This window comes from Plectropomus leopardus, chromosome 7 (genome assembly GCF_008729295.1).
Source record: "Plectropomus leopardus isolate mb chromosome 7, YSFRI_Pleo_2.0, whole genome shotgun sequence".
Classification (NCBI taxonomy): Eukaryota; Metazoa; Chordata; class Actinopteri; order Perciformes; family Serranidae; genus Plectropomus; species Plectropomus leopardus.
The window spans coordinates 28,228,621-28,250,890 of NC_056469.1; the positions used below are offsets into that span (position 1 = coordinate 28,228,621).

The following is a 22,270-nucleotide window of genomic DNA, read 5'->3' on the forward strand; positions in this document are numbered from 1 at the left end:
ATGTTTTGAAGAAAAACATGCCTTGTTTTCTTTCAAAATCGTCAGCAAAATAAATATAAAATACAGCCATTTAAAGCTGTATGCCCCTCCCTTAAGCCAAAATTAGAAAACATAAGTCCCTCCAAAATGCTCAAAAAATTATTTGAAATGTCTCCCACATTTTGCACCACCCCCGCCCCCCTCATAAATAAAGAACAGTCCCCTAAATATTCAGTTCTAAAGTTGTTCTGAATTCATTAGTTTTTCAACATAACATACAATATATGTTCTAAAAAGCTATGATATAATAATGAAAAATGTGTCGTCTTGAAAATTTCCCTCAAAGTCACTCACTTAGGTTCAAAATTCACAATTTATTTTTTTGTATTTTGACTGTTTGCTGTCTTGTCATCTAAAAAAAGGAGAATTGTGTTTGGTTTCCTCTCCCGCTCCTTTAAAGTTTTATTCAGCTCTCATTTTTAGTTGAACCTCCACGTTGTTCCGTTCTTTAAATTCTTTACAGGTATCATTATAGACCTGCTGGAAGTCTTTTGGTTTTCTCCCTCCATCGACTGTCTCCACTTGTTTCCATCTTCCTGTAGTTATTTGTATCTCTTTCTAGCACCTTCTGTTCTCTCTATGTTTTATCTCGTGCTCGTGCTCAACTTCTTTCAACTCTCTGTATATTTGTTTTCTTTCCTTTGCGCTTTGAACCTCAACCGCTGGAGTCATATCCTTCTTTAAGATCTCAATTTCCATTTCTATTTAACGTCTCTGTTGGGTATTATTTTGAAACAACTTTTAGTCTCATTTGTAGATTTTGTTGATACATTTGTTTCAAATTTTGTATTTTTCATGCTCTCTCTATATAGTATTTGTTGTTGTTGATTCTTGTGGATCTGAGTCGTTTAATGTGGTGATACCTCACATACAGCCTGTCACTCAAAGTGGCCACGCCCTTACTAATGCATAACTTTAAGCCTTAATAATATGCAAACAGGTGAGTTACAGAGACCAAACCTGTTTTTTTTGTTTTGCAGCCAACTGTAAACATGTTTATTTCTGCTGTAAAGTTGAGTATGTTAATATGGGAATTCATGGGGACTGACTCGCTTTCTCAGTCTTACTTGACCATTCGAGGAATTGCAGTTTTTTGCACTTCTGCATTGGCTTCATTTTTCAGTCCTGTTGATTTGCACTTGGTTTCTACAAACTTTTGAGGTTAAAATGTCACAGGTTGATGCAGAAGGTCACTGTCAGAGCGGCACCGTGTGACGAGTTGGGATGAGAACGTATCGTCATATACTGCTGCTTTGTAAGTAATTTTGGCATAAGATACAGAGGCCTAAAGCCACCCTCAGTTGCAGTATATTATGCCACTGGGCGGCATCAGTTTGTAATTTGGCCGAATAGATCTTTTCATGGTGTTGTGATTTGTTGTTGGTCTGCCGGACGGCAACTGGCTATACGGCTGTATAATGCGTGGACAGATGGTGTCAGTTAATGAGCCTGGACAGAGCGTGTCACGGCCTTATGATACGCTGCCGGACAGTGTCAGGTTGAAACGCTGCAGTTAACAATATAGTATAAGTAGTGTGAGGGTGCCCACGGGGCGGGGTTGGAGGTGCAGGTGATGGGTCTGATAATCTCAGACTTTCACCTGGGAGGTCGATGTTTGCTGAGCCCAACCACAATGTTCTTTTTCCTAAACCTGGCAGTGTGCTTCTGTTGCCTAAATCCACCATGGACAGATGCAACAGAATCATAAGCTTTTATTAGGACCATTTCCTATAACGGTTCTACCTCTTTTCTGGTTGAATGGTCTTCTTGCTGCTCGTCTTTCATGCACAAAGCACGAGGTGAGTGTGTGTCACATAGAAGATTAGAGAGTGAGAGATGAGGTACTGATAGATGCAGACTCAGCCTTGGCTGCGACTCTGACTCTCTTATTTCTCTCCAAAGGAGAGTTCACTAAGATCAGGGAGCCTGCAGCTGGCACAAACACTTTCACAAATTGTGTGTCCCAGCTCCCTCCGACCCACCTGACCCACATACGGTTCATATGACAGTGACCATGTGGTCTGGATGCAGAATATAAAGTCAGATTATTTTACAGTGAACAAGTTGTCACCTCTCAGCAGACCTGCTACTGATGGCTGGTTATTAGCAGAGTGTTGCTGCAGTTGGCTGCTATGTTACTGACTAATCACTGCCTGATCACTGGTCTTATGACCACAGCGACCGCGCCAACATCAACACACATACACATACACATACGCATACATGACAGAGAGTGTAAAAGGTTAAAACATGTAAGATATGCTGTGCACCTTCCTTAAATGTTTTGATCTTCAGAGGTGTAAAGTAACGTGTCCATTTATTTAGTTACTTCGGTATCATTATTTAAAGATACTATAATAATGATAATGTATGTTTAGAGAGTAAACAAGTCATGTTTTTTAAAATACAATCTGAGTGGACTTAAGTGCTGTACAAGTTTTAATATAAAAGTAATTAAATGGCAATGGAAAAATACCAGCCAATATTGTATGTGCACAAGTCTAAAATTGAAACAGAATAAATCTCACAAGATCAGTGAAAGATTATAAAATAGCAAAATATGAAACTACAAAAAGTAAAAGTAAAACCAAACAAAGAAAGAGCAGTTTTCAATAAAAGCTTTAAAATATACATAGATACAGAAACTAGATTTGTTAAAAAGGGCAATTTGCCATAAAAGGTAGAAAAAGTGTAAGTTGCTGTGAACAGTGTAAATGTTCTTAATACTTTTACAAGTAAAAGTACAATGAAAGTAAAAGTACAGATCTTCTGATTTCACTTACTGTAACTGCATTCACCTGATGGCTGTAGTCATTTTGCTTCTGTAGGTAACAACCATCGTAGAAAAACGCACCATAAACTCCTGAAATATGATGCATTTTTTAACAGATTAAGCTTTTCATATAGTGCATAAATATATATTTTTTCCATCATATGGACCAAGTAAAAAAAAAGCAACTGCCTACCCCAGCTTTGAAAACAATATTTTTATTGTTTTAATGCTATTTCTACTGCAGCAAATGAGCTGAACACTTATTCCTCCGCTGCCAGTACCTCCACACAACAACACATATTGTTAAACAGATCACGCTGAGGGGCTTATGTGCATCTTTCATATCATTTCGTGTAGTGTGGACACAGGTGTCCCTGCGTCCCATCATCCTGCCCTAAGTTTTTGGGTCGTCCCTCGGGATTCACTCGATCGGTGAGCGTGGATCGATTCCACCCGCCTGTGGATTCATTCCACGCTTTACCAACCATGTGATCTGTTCAAAAATACACACACATACTTGACACACATGTGCATAACTTGGCGTTCACACTCATTTAAAGGAATATTCTTAACACTTTTTTGGAAAGGAAAGACAAGTTCTAAAGCAAGAGCCCGACAACAAGGCGGAAGATCCGGGTAAGATCCGGCTGCACCTGATATCCTGATAGCCGTGTGTACCTGCAGGGGGAAACATCTCCGGGCATAAATGTGTGTGTGTGTGTGTGATGGATGAGTGAAAGAGAGACACACAGAGAAAAAGAGAGAGAGAAACTTGCTTAAACAGTTTCTTTTTCCTCCATGCGAAACCACATTTCAGCATGTGATATGTAGAACAGAAAATACATGTGACCTATTTACAGGCCTCCTCAAGTGTGTGAATGTGCGTGCACGTTCGTGCGTGCTCACCTCTCTCGATGTAAGGGACCAACCCTTGTAAAAGCGTGTGGTTTCTTCACAGGATATGGGTTTTTGGTGAAGAAGACACAGAGAGGAAGTGCTCTAAAGAAAGCTTCTCTTTTCTTTTCTTTCACTCTCTTCCAATCTCTCACTCCTCTCCTTGTTTCCATGGGACAAACGTCACCTCAAATATGTTTAGGATGATTTATGTAGAATAGAGAAGTATAGATTTCGCTTGTCTGGTAACTTAACATGAACTTTAATTGAATCTCTTCTTGCTTCCTCTTTGTCACCTTGGGTGAAAAATGTTTAGTGAGTGACTGCTGATGAAATAAAAAGCTGTGTTCCTGAGGTGCAACCATGGATGTATAAAGAGAACTGGACACACTGTTGGAGGTGTGGACTTCATATAAAGACGGCTAATGCATCTTTTCTTTTTACCATTTTAAAAACATGAAACCAGGAAAGTTCAACTTCGCAGGTGTAAAATTACCCGGATCCTCCGCCTTGTTGTCGGGCCCTCTAGTGGAAGAGCATAAGAGACTTTTGCCAGTTGAGCAGCTAACTTCCAGTTTAGCCCTCCACTGACTTGAATTGGGATAAAATAGCCGAGCTGTCCCAGTACAAATCATGCTGGGATACCTGTGATGTGGATCAAGCTGGCGGCGCGAGGAGAGGGAGGGTCAATTTCAAAAATTCAAATGGTGCTCACATCAACACAGCCACTGAAGCTGCAGCTCCACTGACTGTCTGAACAGCTCTGTATAAAATCTAGAAAATACTAAACTGAAACTTTCTCTGGTGGAGAAGGGGATTGGGGATTGTGGATGGATACAAGTGCCCAGCGGGGCAGAACGAACAGGATTTGAGGTGAATTGGCCTGCACTTTCACATTTAAACTAAGGGCAAGTGTGTCAAATCATCAGCAACAAAACCATTTCCACAGATCTAAAAACCAACACGCACAAACTTGAGAAACAAGAGCATTATCAGTGTGTCTGTCCAGAACACAAAGATTGAGGGCTCTGATCCCTGCATTAAAGGAAATAATCCCCCCAACCACCATTTCTACCCCTTGATGAAACCCTGAGTTGACTTGCATACACGGTGTCAGGAGGAGTTTGTAACTACAGGTTGCAGCCGTGTGGAGCGCTCCACACGCTGCCTGGGCCTGTTTGACTCCTGAACACTGAGGGACAGCTTCGCCACAGCTCCTTCATTTTTAATTGTTATGCTGAATTATTCTGGCTCATGGCCGTGTTGTGCCACCCTGAATTGTGCCATGGAGTCTGTTAACGTATGTGTTCCCTCCTCTGTGTGTGTGTGTGTGTGTGTGTGTGTGTGTGTGTGGGACAGGGACGACGGGGAGAGTGATGTGGCAGTTGTGCCTGAGTTTGCCACGAACACTGGAAGCCTGTGGGAAAGCAGAGCCATAGCAACAGAATGAATTAATGAACAGCATCCGAATGCTACGTTTAACACAAGGTACCAGCTTACACACACACACACACACACACACACACACACACACACACAGAAGCACAAGTACAAGCCAGCTGGTGGTTTCATATTCAACACAGGTAACCTGGTGATGCAGGTTGGGTCAGAACTACCTCTGCAACTACAAAACACCCAGCTGGCAGCTCACAGCATCATACTGGACATTATGTCATAAAGTCAATTCTTAATGTTTCACAGCATTTGATTTGTAAGAATTTTTTTTTCAGAAACATGGAAAAAGTTAAGAAAAAGGATTTATTGGAGAATTACCAGAAATTTAGCAAAAGAAAAGGGTAAGAAATAAAGAAATAAAATAAAAAATCATATATGTATATTTAATAATAATAATAGTAATATTAATTATAATAATATGTAGTTTTCTGAACATTTTGCCCCTTTTTTAATGATAACAAACTTCCAATAATCTCTCTCACTTTATAAACTGATTTTTAGGTCATTTTCTTTGCACCTTTTCCTAGTTTCTAGCAATTTGTGGGACATCTCTTGCTGAGTTGCTTATTACCTTTTCAGTTTTCAAAAGATGTCAAAACACTTTGCTCAGGTTTCAAAGGTTTAAATGTGTGTAAAAGGCATCTAAATGCAGCACAAGAAAACTGATGTCTTTCCAGGGTTCAAAGGGTAAAATTTATGAGGACAAATCAAATCTGAAGCTGTTTCTCATCATTTGGTTTTGTTCCGCGCATCTCGGTTAGAGTGTAGTCTGGTTTGAAGCATTTGAGTATCAAACGGATGGTGCATGGTTATACAAACATGTTATATAGTATTGTAATGATATATAGATGTTAAAAATCACCACCATAAACATGTGCTCATGCCCTCCCTCAGTGAGCGCCAGTTATTCAGTAGGTTGTTATTCTCGGAGCCAGTGATATTCAATTAATAGTCTGCAGCGCCCCCCTCAGGAAAAGACAGAAAAACACCAAAGTAAAATTCTGATGGAAGAACATTTAATGTTTTTGAAGTGATTTTACAGGAAAAATATTGCTTTGATTCAAAACAAATTGTGAGCCAGTTTTTGACACAAAAAGTGCATCATAACCTTCTTTATTTTATGCTATTTTGAAAATGATTTAAGCAAAAACTACTACTGTGCTTTGCTATATGCAGATAATAGTTCCCCTAAAACAACTGATTGTTTGCTCCATTCTCAAACATGCACTTACCAAAAATCAAATGAGGGAAAAGATGGAAAAATTAATACATACACAATTTAGTTGGGATGTAACAAGACATAGAGTTCTAACGTCCTGCATGTCATAAGCCTTTTGGTATTACAAAACAGTTATTGCCTGTCTGCAAATATTGAGAAAGCATCAGAAAAGAAAGCTTCAGAGGAGGCGGTGAGGACAAACCTTCATGCAGTGATGTTGGAGGCTGATGCCTTTTAAGGTGTGCAGACTGAACAGTTCAACCAGTTAAACATCTATATAAAGTAATAGCTCACCCGCACGCTGATCATTTCTTAATTACTCATTCTGTGTTGCCTTGAGTTCGTGAAGAAAACACAATGCCTCAACGGTGAACGGAGAATCCAACAAAGAAGAACATTCTTGACGAGGTAAACGGGGGCTGCGTTTAACAAGCAAACTATAGCAAGAAATGCTCCTCCAGCTCTTACACAACTTGTGCAGTATAATCTCAGTCTCATTTATCCAGTTGCATGCTCAGTACTTCACCATCATGCATTTTTTATAAAACTTTACAATTTAAAACACGTAAGTAGAAACAGCCTCATGCACAGGTACTACCACTCATAGGTGCAAGTGTTTAAATTCTAACGTTTTTGGTGAACGTTCATGTGTTTGGAAAGTACTGAGCATATGACTGGTTAAAGAGACATGCATTATACTGCATGAGTTGTGTGAGAGTTTGTAAATGCATAATGTTAATTTTTCTGTTGTTGAACGTGGCCCCTGTTTACTTTAATTCATGATGAACGTTTGCCTTTTTTGGATTCTCTGTTTATGGTGGAAGCATGGAAGTAAAACAAAGTGGTCTGCATGAATTCCAACGTCCACATCTATTTACTTGTTACAGTAAGACGGTAAATTACGACCTGTGAGACGAACCCTCATATTTAGTTTCACTTTCCTAATTTAAGCACTCACTTATTCTGTTTTTTGTTGTTGTTTTGTAGTTTGTTATATTTGTTTTTGTTTCTTGCTAGTTCTCTTGCTGGCTTTTTAAGTTGCACACTTTTTTTTATACTTTTTATATAGTGTCTGATTTCCTTTGTATTTGTAAATAGTAATAAAAACAACAACAACAAAAAACAATTCAAACGCAACACATGGTGAGTAATTGATATACAAATGGTCATTTTGGGGGTAAAGTAATTCTTTAAGGCAGCTGCCATAAATACTGTATGTTCTTCTGGGCTTTTCTGTTCATGTAAATAAGCTGCTATCATATGTGCATGCTTTGTAATTAAAGGTTGATTACACAGTGAGTATACATGCAGTATTAGGGGCCATTTAAAGCGGGATTTTCCTGAAAAAAACATCTATAGACTCATACAGAAGTCATCCCTCTCAGACATCACATATGACCCTGTAGACGTGTGCTATGGGGTATTTTTCAGCAGGCACGCTGCTCTCTGTCAGTTTTTTCTTATGTTATGTGTTTGGACATTTATGACCGAGTTCCCAAACAGAGCTGAGGTGAGGTCGATGCTTTTACAGAAACGGAGCCACCAAACTTCTCAGATTCAAACATAATTTCAGCTTGATGGCATATATAAATGAAGAGATGAACGCAGGGAGAAAATGACAGAACATAAATGATGGTGACCAAAACGTCGTCACACTTCACTGATTTTTAAGCTACATTGAGTCAACAGTTAAAGAACATCGATTTGCAATTATGTTACGTTACGTGGAGAGATATCCACAGAAGAGTGCAGTAAAAATATCCATGACGAAATTCCATGACTTATACCAAACATTTATTGATTTTGGCTAATCCCATTGACTCCTTCAGGCCTGGAAAATGTGATTGTGAATTTCCATGACTTCCCCAAGTTATACATGACCGTGGGAAACCTGAAAATACTGATCACTTTGTGAGTTATAGCCAAAACCTCAGTCAAATAATAGCAAGTAGCGAGACTTTGTTTAAGCCTTTGAAACCTGGAACAACATCGCTTTTCTTTTGCTGCTTTCAGACGCTTTTCACATGTATTTAACACTTTGAACCTTGAGCAATTTGGTGCAATTTTTTTGGCTTTTCAAAAACATGGAAAGAAGGCAATGAGCGACTTTGTAATTTATGTTTCACAAATTTTAAGTTACCACAATTAGAAAATTATAGATTAGAAAAGGCCAGGGAAAAATGTCAACAGAAAAAAAGAGAAATGCAAGGAAAAAACAATATTTATTATCATAATAACATAAAATTGTTACAAAATTATATATTTATCAAGCACTTCTTTTTTAACCTTTCCTTTTTTGTATTTCTTCTTTTTAAACTTATTTCGGGTAATTTTCTTGTACTTTTTTTTTTACTAATTTCTTGCCAATTTTTGAATAATTTCCTCTTTCATCCCTCACTGGCTTCTTTCCTTGTTTTTAGTTATAAGCATTAGATTTGCAATCATACAACATAAAAATACATTTCAACACACGTTCATTTTTTACTTTTTTATTGTACAATATTACAATTACATTTGTACAAATGCTGTTAACAAAAAAAAAAGAAAGAAAATCAGGCTACGAGAAGAAATGTTTGCTGGGGGCCTGAAAACAACAACGTCCTTGAGCGCTGCACCGAACCTTCGTGCAGCAGTGGAGGAAAAATGCTGCTGTTGCTGTTTGGAGGGAGGGCCGCAGACACACACAGACATTATATCTGAGGCGGGCTAGCGTGGCCTCCTCTCGTTTACCCCCATCAGATGTTAAAAACACAGTAAGGGCAAAAGCAACAAGTCGGATACCATCAGTGCAGATCATGTACTGAAATGGCTGCATTAAAAAAATGTCTGTGTGTTGTAGTGATGGTGCAGAAGGGAAGCAGGGGAGTCGGGTCGTTGTTTATTTGTTGTTTGGTCCAGGTCCAATGTGTTAAGAAGCCGAGGGTCAGAGGTCATTATGCGGACTTTAAGAGCGGGTGTACTTCCCCCAGATGTGCAGCATGAAGACCGAAGCGATGAAGAGCAGACTCATCACCAGCACTGGCACCGGACCGCTGTCGCGACAAAGAGAAACTGATCAACAAACACACAAACAAAATCCCATCATCTGCTCGAACCCGAGCTAGAGCGCGAATCTGAGTGGGGCGGCTGATTTTATTGATGAGCTTAGGAAACGAGGAGGGGCTCTCGTCTCTGAAGGGGGGACTGAGTGGGGGTGGGGTGGGGGTGGGGTAGGGGGGGGTGCATCGCTAAGTAGCAGCATTGCCATGCCAACCGTCTCCTCAGCGGCCCCCCTCCTCTCCCTGTCAGAAGGCTGTAATTGAGTTGACCTTTCAGAGTGCATCCTTTAATGAAGCTTTGAGGCCGCCGTCTAACGCAGGAACAAACACGCACTCGATACACAGCACTGTATGGCGAGTATGCCCTCCTTCGACTGCTGAAGAGACGCACTCAATAACCACCACGGCACCATCGATCAACCATAGCCAGCTATGGCCAGGAGACAGGACGCCTTCTCTAATATTAGGGGTGAGGATGCAGCAGAATCAAAGTTTGAGAGTTCTCTAAAAGTGTGCTTCCCTGACACACATAATTGTGTGTGTGTGTATATGGAGACACACACACTTAAATCAAGCTGATGCACCGCTCAGTGATGAGTTGTCTGACCACAGAGGCACGTCTGCCTAATTTCCTGACGTTAAACATCTCCCCCCGTTCTTCCTGATGAACGAATATAACACTAATGATGCCAAGTGTCGGAAATCCTGAGAATTAGTTTGTGAGAGGATGAAAGGTAAAAATGTCAGAGGCTAAATTTGAGAGTGTTTATGCTCCCCAGTTCTGCTTTTATAAACTGCACTTACACTTTGAGGCCTGGCGAGTCTTCTGTGTAGAAGCGCCACATGCCGCCGGTGCCTGCCGATCCCGTGGTCCTGCCACCGCTGCGCGTACCGCTGCTGGTTGCTTTTCTGTGAAACAAACGCACAAAATCAAGAATGTATCGACACTGTGTGATTTAACGTATCTGATTATCAAGGGCTTTACATGACAAAAATTCAATCTCAAAGTGTTAACCCTTTGAAACCTGAGCAAACTGGCTTGATTTCTTTCAAAAACATTGGGAGAAGGCAATGAGCAAAGTAACAAGACATGGCCCAAAAATTATCAAGAAATTGTTAAAATTAAATAATAAAAAGTAATCCACGAAATTACCTGAAAATAAGTAATAAAAAAACTAAGAAGTGCCCAAAATTTAAAGAAAAAAAGTATATTTTTTATTCTGACACATAAAATTAAATATATAATTATAATAATTATGAAGTATAGTTTTTTGTTTTTTTTTCCCTATTGTTTCTTTATTTCCACCTTTTAAAAAATAATTTTCCAATCTTTTTCTTTTCATCTTGTACTAATTTCTTGCAATTTATGGGACTTTTTTGCCAAATTGCTCACTTTTTAATGTTATGAAGTACTCTATGGAAAAATAAAAATAAAATTAGAAAAAACAGGCACAATTTGGTTTAAAGAAACTGCTGGATTAGTTAAAGTGTTCAAACATTTTAATCAAAAACCATTACAGTCAGACTCATTATATCCTACATTCAGACTGTTACTAACTACAGTAGCCGCTGATGAAAGAGCACAGTGATTCATGGCCGCTTCGCTCATGTGATGAGATTAAACGGAGGTTAATGAGGTAATGAAGCAGGCGATGATAATGGGTAATAATGAGAGAGGTAACAGCAAGTCTTCTGATTACACACTGATTAAGCCCACAGCACAAACATTTATCTGCTGCTCTAATCTGCACACAAAATATAAAAGGGACAGACCGTCTGAAAATCATCAATCACTCTTTACAGTGAGATGACACGAGCGGGCGGGGCCAGTGCTGGTTATATTTGGAAAATAATTATCAAGAGCGTGTGAAGCTCGGTCCATGGGGACTTGGCTTGGGAACCAGAGGGTTCAAGTTCAAGTCCCCGTCCCGACCAAGTATGGAGTCTGGACTGGTAGCTGTTGAGGTGCCCTTGAACAAGGCAGAACCGGCTTGCAACACCTGTCCATAGTCAGCCCCATCAACCTAACATCTCTCCATCTAATGTGTGTATATAGATCCTGTTTATGCATGTGCGTGTATTTCGGGCCTGTGTATGTAGTGAAATGAAAGTTATTATATTTTTATTATCCTCCTCTTCTTCTCTTGTGTTTAATGAGAATGTCTTCAGTGGCTACTTTATCAGTGGAGGCCAACATACAGATGTGACAAATTAACCCTTTGAAACCTTTCAGGAGTACTGAAACCTGTGAACCCTGAGCACATTGGTGCAGTGTCTTTTTAAACATGGGTAAATAAAGGCAACCTGGTGAGTGATGTTCCACAAATTGCAAAAAATGTGTAGATTTAGGAAATGATTTTTAAAAATCTAGGGGGACAAAAAGAAAAAAACTAAGGAAAAACTATAATAATGGTCAGATTTATATATAAAAATGGTTTATAGAATTATTAGAATTATAAGCACTTTTTTTCAAGTCTGGTTGCCCTTTTTTAATGTTCTTATAATGTTCTTTTGGCATTTATTTATTTATTTTTAAAAACATGTTCGTGTGATTTTCTCTTACTGTAATTTCTAATTATTTAGTCATTTCTTTTTTTGGGTGGGCAAAGCCTTCTCCCCATCTTCTTAAAGAAATCAAGCCAATAGGATCACAGTTTAAAGGGTCAATGCATGTATAGATCTTGTTTGTATTTCAGGCCTGTATGTTTATGACAGTACACTGAAAAAATGGAATTTCCCATTTTCCCCTTTTGCTTTTTATCTCTTGTGTTTAATGTGAGTGACTACTTTTTCCCAGCTGTGGCCAAAATACAGATGTGACAAATTTATGGAATCAGCAGCTTTAATGCATCTTGCCATGGATTCTTCAATTCTCTTAACTCTGCTAGGGGGATGAAATTAAGTCTTGCAAAAGATATCCCATTGTGTGGTGTTTCGATGGCGGTACTCAAGAGAGGTGCCCAACAAGCCCAACTAATATTTCCACCCGGTGTTCAAATTGTTTAAAGTCTAATGACTGGGTCAGCCATAGCAAATGATCATTTTCAAACTCACATAATTCCTTCATTCATTATTTTACTACACCCATTATTCACTTTTAGAGAGTTTACCCATCTGTCAATGTCAATTGGATTGAGAGTAGAGGTACATTTTGGTAGATTGTGAGTGTGTACCTCTGTCTGACTGTGGATCCTGCTGCACGGGGGGCCACTGTCTTACTGGGGGAACGGCTGGATGCCCCAACATTGGTTGCACTTGCTGCTGGTCCAGGCTGAGGGGAAGACACCAGAATTAATACACATAAACAGGATTCAACTCAATTATACCTTCTTTCTGGCAGCCTGTCTAATCAATGTCACTCACCTTTACATACATACACACGCAAACTATTTTACAGCTATATCTACCCGTTAATTTCAATAATTATGTTTGAAAACATTTCATTTTTATAAAGGGTCCACGGATTATCAGCTTGGCAGAGCATTGGGGGACGATATTTGGCAGATTATCTGTATCTGCATTACATTTTAGTGATCACTGATAAAAATTAAGTGCAAAGAAATATCAGCATGGGAGGAGCTTTTACTTCAACCTCAGGGAGCTATTTTCATTCATGCATTATTTATTTTATTTTTCACTGTAAACTTTGTTTGATTCAACATTTGCAAAAAGCATTTCAACAAGGTTTTGTGTTTAATCCCAAACTCTAAGTATTGACAGAAAGATTATCATTTTTATTATATCTGTATATTGGTTCCAAATTATCAACTATCGGTCCCATTAAGCACTAATAATCGATATCGGCCCTGAAAAAACAATACCTGTCGACCCCTAATAAACAGGATTCAACTCAATTGCACCCTCTTTCTGGCAGCCTGTCTAATCAATGTCACTCACCTACACATGCATACACACTCCTAAACACTTTAACAGCTAAAACTAACCTGCAACTCTCACATAGTTTTAATAATGATGCTTGAAACTTTATTCTGAACTGTACAGTAATTTATGTCTTAGACTGAAGGCCTTAACTAACTGTCCACACTGTTCATTGATTCAGTTTTCTAATAATCAAATAGACTCTCAACCAAAAATATTAAGGAACAAATATATTTCATTCACCTAGTGCTGGGCTAGCTTTAAATGTGTGTTTTGAGACTCTCTGACTTGCTTAAACAGAGCCACGTCCACATATGATGAGCTAACGTTAGCACCCTCGCTAACAGATAGCAAAACGTTAGCTCCGGTCTAACGTTAAATGAGTGCAACAGAGCTCGTTAGCTTCAACGGTTCTAACAGTTTGAGATGAAACTGAGAGTCTTACCATTTTGTTTTATTCGTCCGGATACGAGCTGAGACCCTGAGCCGCTCTTCAAGCTGATGTCCACGTCAAATGAACAGCAGACAGTCGGTGTGTGATTTGGTCAAAACTTGAGAGGAGATCTCACAAAGCTGACGCTTGTCTAAAAAGGACACGACTGCAAAACACAAGACCAGCGCGGGGGGGCGAGCAGAAGCCTGACCGGCTCGTCGCATTCACTACCAAAAAAATAAATCAGTCGTTATTTTAGGGGCTTGTTTTTGTATCATTTTACATAAACATATTTTACAAGCCCAGCTTTGTTTTTTGTATTTGAATTCGTGTGCGTATTTGTACGTATATGTAAAGGCACATATTAGGTCCTCTTTGATTCTGAGGGAGACGTGTCTCACAGGAAGCGTTGCAATGATGAAACAGGCGCCATTGTGGTTCAAACAGGCAGCGCGCTTACACTGATCTCGATACAGAATTTGAGCCAACATGGCGTCCAAATGGTCGGGTTTCGTGACAGCTGTACATGCTGCTACGGGCGCCTAAGCGAGCATAAGCACAGGTTTCCAAACCCGGGCAAGGTGATAAAATCATCCAAAGGTAAACAAAACGGCATTATAATTAGATTTTACGGAGATTTCGCTGCTTTCAGCCACAAAAGACTGCTGCCCATCACTATAGCTCTCTACAACGGTTTGTAATTTCACTAGCTACACAGGCTAGCTTCCTTAGTCTTATCACTGAAGGAGTTAGCTAACGTTAAAAACACACTGGATAACTTTCTTTTTATCAAACTTATCCAAATTAGGAGAGTCATTCCTGCTCTTGCTATCAGTTTGACTGCTTATCTGCAATTTCAGTGCAAGCTAGAGGTATTTCTCATGGTGTATGGTAGAGCATTTTAGGAAATTATTATAAACACAATAGTTTTCAGTAGTTTTGTGTACATTTTCTGTTAAATAGTCATGTTGTGAAGTGCTTCGAATAGTAAATGTTATGAATCCAATAATGTCACAAAATCACAAGGAGAAATTGTAAACAATTGTCAACAATGCAGCATGAAAGTTTCTCTTATTATGAGAGTGAATTCTTAGTGGTGGGAGCATACATACATACACACACACTCACACACACACACACACACACACACACATACAGTCATGGAAAAAATTATTAGACCACCCTTGTTTTCTTCAATTTCTTGTTCATTCTAATATCTGGTACCACTAAACGTATAATACAATGAACACAACAAAAAATGCAGCTGGTCACATAATACTTTATGTCCTATTTGACATTCTTAAGCTTAATTGATTCCCAGGGTATATAAGAGGCCATTTCATGTCACAAGCAGCACTGCACATGCAAAGGCCTAGAGTGGTTTCCTGCTTACATTCAAGCCGTAGCACAACTCAGAAGTTGTCAGCTCTCACATAATGCCTAAAACAAAAGAATTATGTGTGAAGCCACAAAGGCAGCCATCTTGGCACTGCTGGAAATTGGCATGAGTGAGAGACAGGTAGCGAAAAAACTGAAGATCTCCAAGACAGCCGTTCATTACAACAAAAAAAACCAAGCTGAACATGGCACTACCAAATTGCTACCTGGCCGTGGCAGGAAACGTCTTTCTACCCCACGAGATGACCGTGCACTCATCCGTTCCTGTGTCAGGAATCGTTGTCAGACCTCCAGGGACCTTAAAAATGAGTGGGCACTGTCGAGAAATGTGACTTGTTCGGCAAGGACAGTTCGAAACCGACTTGTTGAAGCTGGTTTGAAGTCACACAGAGCACGCAAGAAGCCCTTCATCAATGAAAGGCAGAGGAAGGCCCGGTTACTCTTTGCTCGAGACCACAAGGATTGGACTGTTGATGATTGGGCTAAGGTTCTCTTCAGTGATGAATCCAATTTTGAATTGAAGCCCACTCCAGCCAACTTACTGGTTACTGGATTTTCCAACAAGACAAAGCCCCTTGCCACACGGCAAGGTCAGTTAAAGCCTGGATGGAGAACCACAACATTCGCACCATGCCTTGGCCTGCTCAATCACCAGATCTTAATCCAATTGAAAACCTGTGGAAAATCATCAAACTCAAAATGGAGAACCACAAGCCCAAAAACAAAGAAAATTTGTTTGAATTTGTCCAACAGGAATGGGCTGCTGTGACAGCAGAACAATGTCAGAAGCTGGTGGAGAGCATGCCAAGACGCATGGCTGCAGTCATCAAAAACAATGGTTATGCAATCAAGTATTAACTCTTGTGTGTATCATGTGTTTAAAGCAAGCAGAAAAGAAAACATGGAATGCTTAAAAGTAGTGTTTTTGGCGGTACAATGCCATAGCTATTGATGTAAGAATTTAAGTAATTTTGGTTATTATCAAGAAAACCATGGAAAATGAATAGTTCTTAGTTCTTAAATTAAACTCTCATGAGCTATTTTTGTTGTTATCATTATAATTGTCCAAACAAATGTACCTTTAGTTGAGCCAGGCATTAAAATTAACAAGAAATTGAAGAAAACAAGGGTGGTCTAATAATTTTTTCCATGACTGTATATATATGTGTTACTCTATATAAATGATTAACATTGCTAAAAAATCCTCTGGTAGGCTACAAGAATCATGAAATCAGTAAAAAAAAAAAAATGTCAGTCCACTAGATACAATTTGCAGTGAGTGAAAAAAAATACCGAAGTGGGCAATTTGTGTAGGTAGGAATACAATATCACCTGTGATGACAACTATATACTGTATATGACTGCAGTGTATTTGTGGATATTACACAACAATTATGTATCAAAGTGAAAATGAGATGTACTTTATTCAAAACCATGCTAACTCATTAAAAGAAGAAGAATTATTTTTAAAAAATGATGAGTCAAATGAACAGACTGAAAACTTGACAAGGGTTTCCTGTGGGGACATAATTAAGCAGCTGAGATAACAAATAGCAATATATTGCCATATATGTTATTGCAATATGGAGTATATGACAACACCTATAAAATCACAATAATGTTGTATTGTGACTTAAATGTCTTGATGATATTGCGTCGTGGGGTCTCTGGGATTCATAAATCTCTGGTTACCAGTGAGACATTTACTTGCTCCAATATCATTGCAATAGAAAATGTATTTTCTCTTTGATGTATTCCTGGTTAAGGTTGTATAAATGTTTAAGCTGTTCAGATTTAACTTAAAATTGATATGTTCTTGTGTGCAGGATGGCGCGGGTGGTGTTCCTGCACCCAGACCTTGGTATTGGTGGAGCAGAGCGACTGGTGGTCGATGCTGCTGTCGCTCTGAAGTCGAAGGGATGTAGCGTTCAGATATGGACGGCTCATTATGATCCAACACACTGCTTCTCTGAGACACTGGACCCAGAGCTGCCTGTGGTACGTTAACATGCACCTTAACTCTTTGAAACCTGGATCGACATCACTTTTCGCATTCAGACACCTTTCTAAAGTATTTAAACCCTTGGACCCAAAGCAAATTGGTTTGATTTCTTTCAAAAACACGGAATAAAAGGCAATGAGAAACTTGGCAATAAATGTCCTGCAAATCGCAAAATTAATAAATTTGGAAAATTACATTAAAAAAAAATAGGGATGAATATCCATAGAACTTTGTAATGATCATAATTATATATTTATTTATTTATTTATTTATTTATTTTTTACAGCATTATTATTGATTTTCAAGCATTTTTCCAGGTGATTTCCCCACTTTTCATTTCCCCCTGTTTCTGTTTTATTTTTTTCTTTGGGTTTTTTTCCTTGTTTTTTTTCTGTCCTCTCTAAGGTTGCTGCTGGCCTCTTCCCATGTTTTTAAAATTGATAAAGCCTATTTTCCCATGTTTCAGAGGGTAAATACTCTCCTAAACATACACAACCAAGGCAAAGCATATGTAAAATTCTATTACTCCTCTAATAGGTATGTGTGGGTGACTGGCTTCCCACCAGTGTGTTTGGCTACCTGCATGCCCTCTGTGCTTACCTGAGGATGATCTACGTGGCCCTTTACCTGGTCTTTCTCAGCGGGGTGGAGTACGATGTCGTCTTCTGTGATCAGGTGAGCGAGGTCATACAGGAACTAACTACCTGTCTGTTTGGTCGTCACTCGTTTGAGTTCCTCGGAGCCCTCTGTATCTTCTAACTGTCCCCGTTGCTCTGAGAATAGCTTCTATTGTTTACAGCGGCCCATCTCCTTTTTTGAGTTACGCCCTTTTACTTTACCATGAAGTGGAGACGCCTTTGCTTATGTACTACTGTTCTGTCTTTGACACAAATACGCACAGGTGACACCTTTCTCTCTCACATAATTACAGTCCAGAAAAAACTCATTATTCAAATTGACTTACAGTTTGATAGTAAACAAACTTTCTTTAGTGAGTAAAACTGTAATACTGGATAGATACATTGTTTAGTAACCAGGGTCTCTGAGGATCCTTCATAGGTCTGAAAGACATTGAATTTATTCATCTAAAAATAAGGCCTTCATTGGCATTAAAATGTCTTAAATCAATCTTTTAAAGGACTTAAAAATGAGTTAATTCATGAAGTAGTTTTGAAAAGGAAATGAAAGTATGTAAAAAAAAATCCCAACAACTTAGATTTAAAAAATAAAATGATTAAATATAAATTGTGATTGCCAGTGTGTGTTTACAAATATTTTATCTGGGAATTGGGGTAAGAAAAATATAAATATATTTCATTTTATTTTTCCTGTCATTTTTATTGTCGAAATCTTAAGAGAACAGTATAAAACTATTAATGTAAACAGGGTGCAGTAAACTAAGACTTCAGCCTCCATTTTTTGGGTTAGAAAAACTTTGGTTTTTCACATCTTCAAAAATAATTACGTTATTTTTTTTCCTCTTTGTGTGTATTTGAGTTTTATAAGTGAGAAAATTACTATATGATGAATCTAAACAGTAAAAATTTAGGCAATATTCTTCCTAACCCTGAGTAATTTATGTCTGTTTATGGGTTTTTTCCTTTAATTTTGGATGTTGTCAAATAGGCCTTACGTTTAATTTTGAATGGCATTAAAATGTATTAAAAAAGCCTGAAATTTCACTTGTCTTAAGCTGTAGGAACTCTGAGTAACAGAATAGGCCCATTAGATTTACATTTAGCATAAATTTATATTATGTTAAGCTATATATTTCTTTATTTTGCATCAACCTATACATTCTTAACTTTTTAAGTGTAATACTTATATTTTAGGGACCATGTCCATTTTTTTCATACCCCTTTAATTCCACTCTAGGTGTCGGTCTGTATCCCGGTGCTGAGACTGTCCCGTTGCAGGAAGAAGGTTTTGTTTTACTGTCACTTCCCAGACCAGCTGCTGACCCAGAGGAAGTCGGCTCTGAAGAAGCTTTATCGCGCTCCCATCGACTGGCTGGAGGAACGCACCACTGGCATGGCTGACATGGTACGTAACAGCTGAGGGTCGAGGGCTGAGTCACTCTTCAGGCTCTTATGGTCTGATTGCAGGACAGGAATGTTTTTATTTTATCTAGAAAAAAAAGCTGTTTGCAATTGGCAAAATGCAAAAAAAAAACAAGGATTTAAGTAAATAATATGATTACAATAAAACTGAGGAACTAAATCACGTTGTCCTTTTAGCTTTCAATTTTCTTTAGATTGTCTCTCATCAGAAATGCATAGTTTTAGCCTCTGGCTGAAATCCTCAGGTACGACCCTCCGGCTGTTCTCAAAATCTGTGCATGAAATCACACAGCATATTCTAGCAGAGCTCTTAAAACCCTCAGGTCACATCATAAGCATCTTTTGTAAATCACTAACTATTAGATTGTTTCATTATTATTTTTAAAGTTATGCTGTATTTCATATTGTACTCGTGTCTTTTTATAGCATTCTTTACCACCATGCAAGTGATTTTCTCTGTAGTAACTAGGGGGTCAACAGATTATCTGCCTGGCCAGTTATTGGGGTTTATATTTGGAATTTTGCTTATTATCTGTATCAACATTTTATTTCAATGATCACGGATGAAACTAAATAAGTGCAAAGAAAGTGTCAGTAAGGGAGGAACTTTTACTTTGTAAAACCTCAGGGAGCTATTTTCATTTATTCATTTTTAATTTGAATTTTCTCTTGGCTTTATGAAATAAAAGTTGCTGGGAACTTGCCTCCCTGTAGAACGGGTTTAATACAGAGGACAGTGCATTACCGAGTTTTGGTGGCTTGGAATTCATTACCAAGTTTTTTGATTTCTGAAAGTAATACAATATGTTTTCAAAAAGTTTCAACTGTATTTATTCACACAAGGAATAGTGCAGAACACTATTTATAATGTATACTTTTGATGGTGTTGAAGATATGAAATGGATTTTGAGCTATCTATCTACTTTTTCTTGAGATTTAATCAATAAGTTTCCAGCTACTTTATATTCTCACCTATTAAAGAGATAAATCATTATGTTGAGCTTCTGTATGTATTAGGCAGTTTTTGAGTTTGTGTTAATTGTTATGTGTTGTGTTAGTGTTGCAGTGTGTTTAGCCTAATTGTGTGTATGAATGTTATGTGTATAAATGTAATCTAGTAAATAAAATATTGTTAATGGAACATAATGGAAACCCCAGGAAGAGTAGTTACCGTTAACACAGAATCTTATGGGGATCTTAATAAACAAACAAACAAACAAACAAACCATGAGAACCAAATGTAAACAACTCAAACATCCATAGAGCCCATTTAAGCTGATTCTAATGCACAAAGTGTGTTCATGGCACTGGAGGTACTATAGATCATTTTGATAATAAACTATATTAATACAGGTTGTCTCCGGTAAAAGCTTCCTTCAACAAAAGAAAAACAGTAAAAAAAAAAAACCAAAACAATTGTTTTTTAAAGCTCAGTGCTCAAAGTTTTGAGAACATTGTTCGTCTCATCCACATGTTGTTAAACAGGTTAAAAGGGGTAAAGTTTAACCTCCAGACTGACTTTGGCTCTTTATAACTGCTAAAACTGCAGTGTAATAGAATAAATCAAAATACAGGGTATGTAATTTTTAACAGCTTGAATAAACCAAAGTGATTATTAAAAATGTGATACAGCCTGATCTCCACAGGCTTGCTGTTGTAAGAGCTCAGGGCTCTGACAGAAAAGAAAATGACATTTCGATTTTGGTCTAGACTTCAGGATAATCAAAGTCTGCAGGCTGTCATCCAGCTCATGAGAATTAAAATACTTGCGCTATATGTGTGATCCTTATGAACTAATCTCTCTGTACTTCCTCTTAGATTGTGGTAAACAGCCAGTTCACCGCAGGCGTCTTCAGAGAGACCTTTCGTGGTCTGAAAGGAGTCCAGACAGACGTCCTCTATCCCTCCCTCAACACGCGTACCTTTGACCAGCAGGCCAGTGAAGCAGCGGGCTTGGAGGGGCTGCTCCCCGAGGGAACCTCCTGCCTGTTCCTCTCCCTGAACCGATACGAGAGAAAGAAGAACCTGGGCCTCGCTCTGGTGGCTCTCGCAGCCCTGAGGAGCAGCCTTCCTCCCGACCGGAGAGCAGGTATTCACCTGGTGGTGGCGGGTGGCTACGATGACCGAGTTACCGAAAATGTTCAACATTACACTGAACTCAAAGAGCTGGCAGCGCAGCTCCACTTGGAGAACTGTGTCACTTTCCTGCGCTCCCCCTCTGACTCGCTGAAGGTGGCGCTGCTGCGGGGCAGCGCAGCCGTGCTGTACACCCCGAGCAGAGAGCATTTTGGGATAGTTCCCGTCGAGGCAATGTACTGCTGCTGCCCTGTTATCGCGGTGAACTCTGGGGGCCCCCTGGAGAGCGTGGCAGACGGGGAAACGGGCTTCCTGTGCGAGCCCACGGCAGAGGCCTTCTCTCAGGCCATGGAGAAGCTAGTGAGGGAGCCGCAGCTCCGCAGGGACATGGGACAAGCTGGGAGGAGGAGGGTGCAAGATAAATTCTCTCTCGAGGCCTTCTCAGACCAGCTGTATGGGTACATTGTCAGGCTGACGCAGTGATGTGAAAGCTGGGGAAGAAGCAGGTGGAAAAATGATCTCTTACTGAACTGTGGGTTGTGTGTGGACGTTGGGGACTGCAGTGTGAGCAGGGAGGCAGCAGCGGGGTATTATGAGAATCCAGAGGACAATCAATCAGCATTCCCCCGGAGGGGTTGCTTAGAGGAAAAAAAGGACGGAATCTCTATACCAATTAAGAAAAGAGTAACGAGTTTACATACCCTATCTCTGGAAAAATACCACACCTGCAAAGTGTGTGAGTGTGCAAGTGTAGCAGCGCCGCAGCCGAGAACCAAGCAAATGAGCTCAAGGATTGATCGTTAGAGTGAAATGTTTTGCACTGTTTTTTCTCACTTTGCTACAGTAGTCTTTGTCTTTGTGTGTTTTTGGGGTTGAAAAAGAAGAATGTAGTTATCGCCATGTACTGGCGCACAGTCGCAGATCGATAAACAGGATGCTTTCCACTACTTCCTGTTCGCTCAGAGCTTTGTTCCCCTCCTCGCATTCAGAAGATTCTGGCCTGT

At 39.2% G+C, this 22,270-nt stretch overlaps 2 protein-coding genes across 3 annotated transcripts; one reads left to right on the forward strand and one right to left on the reverse strand.

The window, feature by feature from the left end:
- Positions 1-8,943: 8,943 nt before the first annotated feature.
- On the reverse strand, positions 8,944-13,865 carry sec61b (SEC61 translocon subunit beta). The gene is made up of 4 exons (XM_042490100.1): positions 13,743-13,865; positions 12,592-12,689; positions 10,223-10,327; positions 8,944-9,412 (listed from the first exon to the last, which is right to left on the reverse strand). Exons 1-4 carry the CDS (start codon positions 13,743-13,745, stop codon positions 9,325-9,327), a joined length of 294 nt encoding a protein of 97 aa, XP_042346034.1. The 5' UTR covers positions 13,746-13,865; the 3' UTR covers positions 8,944-9,324.
- A 356-nt stretch (positions 13,866-14,221) lies between these two features.
- On the forward strand, positions 14,222-21,749 carry alg2 (ALG2 alpha-1,3/1,6-mannosyltransferase). Of its 2 annotated transcripts, none has more exons than XM_042490807.1 (5): positions 14,222-14,330; positions 16,955-17,126; positions 17,668-17,805; positions 19,006-19,173; positions 21,009-21,749. In XM_042490807.1, exons 2-5 carry the CDS (start codon positions 16,956-16,958, stop codon positions 21,747-21,749), a joined length of 1,218 nt encoding a protein of 405 aa, XP_042346741.1. In that variant the 5' UTR covers positions 14,222-14,330; position 16,955. The 2 variants fall into 2 exon arrangements, with proteins under 2 accessions (XP_042346741.1, XP_042346742.1); XM_042490808.1 differs by lacking the exon at positions 14,222-14,330 and adding an exon at positions 14,357-14,423.
- The last annotated feature ends 521 nt before the right edge of the window (positions 21,750-22,270 follow it).